The sequence below is a fragment of the Saccostrea cucullata genome, unplaced genomic scaffold (assembly GCF_032062105.1).
Source record: "Saccostrea cucullata isolate Sc308-1 unplaced genomic scaffold, CSIRO_AGI_Scuc_v1 ctg1034, whole genome shotgun sequence".
NCBI classification, from domain to species: Eukaryota; Metazoa; Mollusca; class Bivalvia; order Ostreida; family Ostreidae; genus Saccostrea; species Saccostrea cuccullata.
Genome location: NW_026932728.1, coordinates 199,145 through 205,374, shown reverse-complemented (window position 1 = coordinate 205,374; position 6,230 = coordinate 199,145). Strand labels below are relative to the sequence as shown.

General features: G+C 32.1%; 1 protein-coding gene across 1 annotated transcript; it reads left to right on the top strand.

Moving 5' to 3' along the window:
• Positions 1–2,430: 2,430 nt before the first annotated feature.
• On the top strand, positions 2,431–5,440 carry LOC134235944 (uncharacterized). Its single transcript, XM_062718120.1, has 2 exons — positions 2,431–2,559; positions 3,422–5,440. Exon 2 carries the CDS (start codon positions 3,448–3,450, stop codon positions 5,125–5,127), a length of 1,680 nt encoding a protein of 559 aa, XP_062574104.1. The 5' UTR covers positions 2,431–2,559; positions 3,422–3,447; the 3' UTR covers positions 5,128–5,440.
• Positions 5,441–6,230: the final 790 nt, after the last annotated feature.

Sequence of the window (6,230 nt, the reverse complement as noted above, 5' to 3'; positions counted from 1 at the left end):
ACGGATATACATGTACCTTATTTTTTCTCTTCAAAACATTACCATGATTACGATGAAAGCGTTACAAATAAATTTCATATTAAAATTATTTTACGTAGTTTCACCCAAAACCTGACACAAAACACGTAATGATGACCCTGATTACCAAACACAGACTTCCTTATGTAATGCTACGTATACACAGATTTTTGACATTTTGGGTATTAGGGGTCTCCAGGTAAATAACACCACTGTTACTTCGAACACTCCCCCTCCTCAGGTAACCGTACGGTAAAAAAATTGGGTCTTTAAACAACAACTTGTTCCAAAAAGATAATAAAAATTTTCCAGGCGCTACGGTATTTAATCAGACATAATCCGTGTCTTGCAAATATGTCCCGCTGCGTAAATGACGCCATGTCAAATATATATTACTTAATAGCTTACTGATTTATTCCGAATTCAAGAGGCAATATTTATTAAAATTTATATCAGTGGAAAGTACTGAAAAAATACTTTTGATACATATAGGTTTCATCATTTCCTATTGGTGAATAAAAAGTACAACAGAATCGGAATATCTTGCGGAAATGTCCCACAGCTGGTTAAAATAACGTCTGACTTTCTAAGAATGCACAATTTGGGGCATACGTCAATGTGCATTTCCTATTACTAGTAATTTATTTGCGTATCGTTGTACCCTTCATACTTAGCATGTAAATCTTTGATTATCACCTCTCAGTATCCTTAAATTGCTTATACTGTTGATTTTTTAAAATGATCACCATAAAACGATAATCGCATACAAATGTAGTTATGATTTTAAATCCATGCGAATGCAGAATTTTCTTTTCATATGAAAGAGAGAAAACAATGAGAGAAAATTAAAAATACAGGGTAATTTGTTTTGATATTCTGCTTTATCAGAAAAAAGTACATTTACACAAGATTCTGTCAACAAATAAATATTAATGATTACTTCAATGGGATTACATGTAATTTTTTAAAAAACATATTTAAACACTGCACGTAAACAATTCATATTGACGTCGTTTTGACGTTACAACGTTGAGTAGCAATTCCTGACGTTGCATCTATACTGAAGGATAATATAAGCACTTGCCCTTCCCTTAAGCTTTACTTTTACATTCTAAATATATTATTTAATATAAAAAGACTCAAAAGAAACTTTTAAATTTGAACATTTTTATACAGCAATTCTCAGTTTATGCATCTAAACACGTCTCAGTTTTCTTTTAGTCTTCGAAAGGTAATGTACAAAGTTGATATTTTTACTCTAGAAAAGAAAACAATAAATACAACTTTAGATCTAGCAATAAATATCAATGTTGATTAACATGACATGAAAGTAGAAGTTATATGGCATGTCTCGCAATGAAATCACAAATCCACACATCAAATCATTTTTTCTGATTAAGAATTGTTTGTTGATTGACAAATAATTAGGATTTAGCTTTTTATTCAACTATCATAATGACTCTATAATTGATCAAAATACGTTTAGTATGAATTTTAGATCGTTAATTTATATTTTCTACATAATAAATCAACGAAGTACAATGTCATGTATATATTTGATAAACTGCGTTCTTATACTACCTGAAAAACCAAGACAAAACAAGAATCGAACGGCGTTTAAAACCTGGTTGGACTATACTATGTGTCCTTCTTAGCGTGTTCTGGAAGGAAAGGCTTAGAGTTTATTATTTTTTTAATGGTGATTTCTAAAAAATTTAACCAAGCAAAGGGATTTACATAGTACGTTTTTCTTAGATGACTATTATTTAGTAAGAAGTACGTGTCTGTAAGAATCAAATATTCTAGATAAATATGACAAGCAATAGTACAAAATTGAACATTTTGTTATATATAGATAATTTAATTTTACTTTCAACACGCCATTTGAATTGATAAAAGATTTTATTTTATATTGTACAACAAAAACTGCTTACGTCACAATGCATTACGTCAAAAACATATTACTCCACTCCGCCTGACATTACTTTTAAAATATGCTGAATTTGAAGCCATATTTTGAAGAAAAATTGTCTTATTTTCTAAAATGACATGAAATTACAAGAAAAGAAGCTTATATTAAGGAATGAAGCTTTATAAATAATATTATACAATGTAACATACTAATAGCTTGGGCAGCTCTCAGTTTTGTTTTTAGTTTACAGAGCGTAAACTGTCCCAAGTTATGTTATGTTATATCATATGTTAAAATAAGCTCCATTTCTTATATACCACTATACGTTGTACACTGAAACTATGAGTCACTTTTTTGTTGATTTATGTAAGGTAAAAGAGTAATATCGTAAATGTTTAAGCGGTAAAAGAAATTAAAGTAAACCCCGAAAAGGTCAATACAGAATCATAAAGAACTAACTCATGGAAACAAACGTCCTGAAGTGTTCTGTTATCATGGAAACCTTAGAGATAACTGATGTGAAAATCAATTGGGGAGAGTTTTTTTCCAATTGGAGAAAATAACTGGTTCAGAGCGTGACATTGTTCTCAGGAGATAATGCTGTATCTGAGATGGAAGTCATACTACAGGTGACAATTTTTTCATTAATGTCTTGCATGGATAATGTACATGTATGTATATACGAAAACTATATGCATATAGACTTTTTAAAAATACTTGAAATCTCATCTTTTCATGGGATCAAATTTTCAAGGTTTGAGGAAAAAAAAATTGGTTTATGTTTGATATCGATTTAATGGTTGGGGAATATTTAGTAGCAATGGAATAAAATGAAATAATTTTAGGTGTGGTAATAAATTCTTGGGTCTTACATTCCTCAAAAACAACGAAAATTTACCACCAAAGAAAATTAGTGATTTCGCAATAATGGAAGTTATGAAGATAACGAACATTGACTGATGTAAATCTGATACGGCACCAATTTTAATACATTTTATTATTGCATTCAAGAATACGGATCGTGACTTTAACAGGCACAGATTAAACATCATGTCAGATTTTTTTGAAGTTTGGAATTTTGAGTGCAGCGATCAGCTGTAGCATGTGTAGTGTAAGATAAAATTATAAATGAGTTTTATGTTGAAGTATTAAAGAAGAATTTTTTCGTGTGTTTACGTTTGCCATATCTTATCATATAATACATCCATTGCAGCCTTGCTGTTTAGTATATATCGGTATTTCTTTTAGAATTCTCTCACTGTTTTTCTAATATCATTATGTTTAAGTTAATTGTTTAATGTTTTAGTAATATTTCTTAAATCTACGAGGTTTTGTTTAAGAAAGAGTTCATTTATCGTGTCTTGCCAAAGTTCATATCAAGGTATGTTTAAAATCCATTGGGTATAGTCTCTTTTGAAGGGAAAACAGCAGATATAGAAATAAATTAATGTTTAGGATAAGCTAGTAAAATTTTGCTATTTGTATTCCCAGGATTCCTTGAAAAATATTGTGTAAAAATGGAAAAGAGAGCAAAAACTACCGAGAAAGTATTCAAATGTACTCATCAAAAAAGGATTTATAATTGTAACACTTGTGAACAAGGCCTCTGTTCCCGATGTAAGGAAAGGCATGTGGTAGATTTGGATACGAAAATGCATGACGTCGAGGTTAAGAGTGAAAAATGTGAGGAAATTACAAAACAAGAAATTTGCACAAGACATCCAGACAAAGTTTATGACATGTGGTGCTCATCATGTGACCTTCCGGTTTGTTACAGTTGTTTAGAACACAGAAAACATGAGGTGCTAGATATCAAATCTGCCTACACAAAATACAGAGAACTGTACAAAAGTAAAATAGCCCACATAAGAAGTGAGATTCTTCCGAATAATAGAGCTACCCTAACCGCCATGAAAGCCGATTTCAAAACAGAGATCGAAACTCTTCAATTAGATATCACCAGAATTGTACCAAAGATAATAAACAAGGTTCAGAGACTCAAACATCAAATAGAAAATGTATTTCTTGGGCAAGTTAGCCAAACTTCATCTAATGTAGGCCTTTACTTGCAATCTATGAAGAAAACGTTACAGAGACAAATTTCCCTTCTTGAGAAATATGAAAATAGATGCTATAAGTTATCAAAGAAACCCGTGCAGTTCCTTCCATTTTTCCAGAAAACCAAAATAAAAAGAGAAAAATCTAATTTCTCTAGTGTAGTCCTTTTTCTGAATGAGAAAATTGACAAAGACGAAGTAACCAGATTTTTTGGAGTGTTTCACATCACAGGTGAAGGAAAACGAGAAGTAGGAAAGGAATGGATGCTGAAACCCATACCATCACCCGTGATAAAGAAGTCAGTCGCTGTCACAGGTCTAGCTGCTGGTCGTCACATCTCCTGTACGTCCTCAGACGAGATCTGGGTCAGTGATACTAACAATCTCGCCAAGATTAACTCAACCGGAGACATTCTTCATCAGGAGACTAACGTAATAAACAGTGATTACGGAGTGCATACGGCGACAAATGCAGGAGAACTGATATTTATTGATAATAAATTCAACATCAACAAAATGTCCTATGATACAAAAATTACAAAATTGATGGGGAGTAAAGGAGTGGATACAGCACTTTGTGTCTACTTTTCTACTTTTATCGAAGATCTGCTGGTCGGGATGGGTAGATATAATTCAATAAAACGACGTTATTCCAACTGCAAAGTAATCCGCTACAATAGTGCTTTGAAACGCATCCAGACCGTAAAAAACGAAACCTCTGATAAGGCACTGTATATGTGTCCTATCTACATCAAGGAAAACCAAAACAGAGATATTGTTGTGTCCGACACTAGGGGCTACAGAGGTGGTGCTGTTGTGGTCACAGACGGTCTGGGAAATCATCGTTTCACCTACAAAAGGCACCCTTCTGGACGAATATTGGATCGTCGTGGCATCTGTACTGATGCTCTGTCACACATCCTAGTGTGTGATGTTAACACACAGAGAATACATGTACTAGACAAGGATGGCCAGTTCCTCTCAGTTCTTCCGAGTAAAAAATTTGGAATAGCTAACCCATATAGTCTTACCTATGATATTGAAAATCATCTCCTTTGGATCGGAGCACGTTTCTCTGACATTTTGTATATATGCAGGCATATAAAAAGAAAGGAGTATCTAGCAGGTAATTCTGACTGAAGAGATACAAACATTAGACAGTACGAGAGTACAAGGATGTACCAATCTAGATATGGATGCAGAAAAAAGAGACTTTAAAGTATCAATTACATATCTAATATCAGTTATTTTGAAAGTACCGGGGTATTTTATAATTTCCCCCAGTTTTATTTGTGTTATTTTGGTCTATTTTTGTAGGAAGACTTCATTTATCAATCCATTTATCGATGTGGCTTTCCCGACAGAACAAGAAATGCTCTACAGTTAATTGTCATATATGAATCAATAGATTAAATAAAAAGAAGTATTGTGTTTAATACGAAGTATATTACAATTTCTGATAATAAATTATTCAAAACATGTTACATGAAAATTAGATATTAGATATATAGATGGTGCTTTATCAGTAAAAAATATTCATTTTCAATTATGAGTCAATAAGTTATTCCCGAATTTTATATTTGCAAATAATTTTCTTAAATGAATCCATTGAAGAGAAAATATGTTTAATTCTGCCTTAACTTACTAGGGTGACATTTTGACAGCTTTTGTTTATATAACAACGATATTAAAAATGAAGCAAGATCTTGACGAACAGGTTGACGAACAAGTTGATGAAAGAAGAATATCAACAGTCCCGTTGAAAGGCATCATTTCGTAAGTTCTGTGGTCGAAACAATGTACTTGTCAGCAAATACAACCTATTATTATGTCAAATGCTGACGTTTTTCATACTTATTAATTAATAGACAATTTAAAACCTTAAATGTCAACGTATTTTTCGCTTTCCTCAATCATGGCAATGAGCAAATGGTTGTATTGACGGATCGAGAGAGGATGCCAACTCCACTATGACATCTATAATTATAATAATAATAATAACTAATAAAGCCTTTATTTATCCAGGATGACGATATTTTAGCAACAATGCTAGTTTTCAATATGGTCCTGCTAAAATCGATCTGAAAATCTACCTAACATTTTTGGAGGTACATTGGTAGTTTTATACGGGTCCGCTTAAAATTAGTATTGTTTCGAAAATCTCTTCATTTCGTTATCGATATTAAGTGCAAAATTTATGCACAATATTCTCTAAATTTTCACCATTGTCAAGAAATCAATGT

What these genes read in the sequence shown, in the direction of transcription:
- LOC134235944 (XM_062718120.1), top strand. Translation starts at nt 3,448, where the DNA reads ATGGAAAAGAGAGCAAAAACTACCGAGAAAGTATTCAAATGTACTCAT.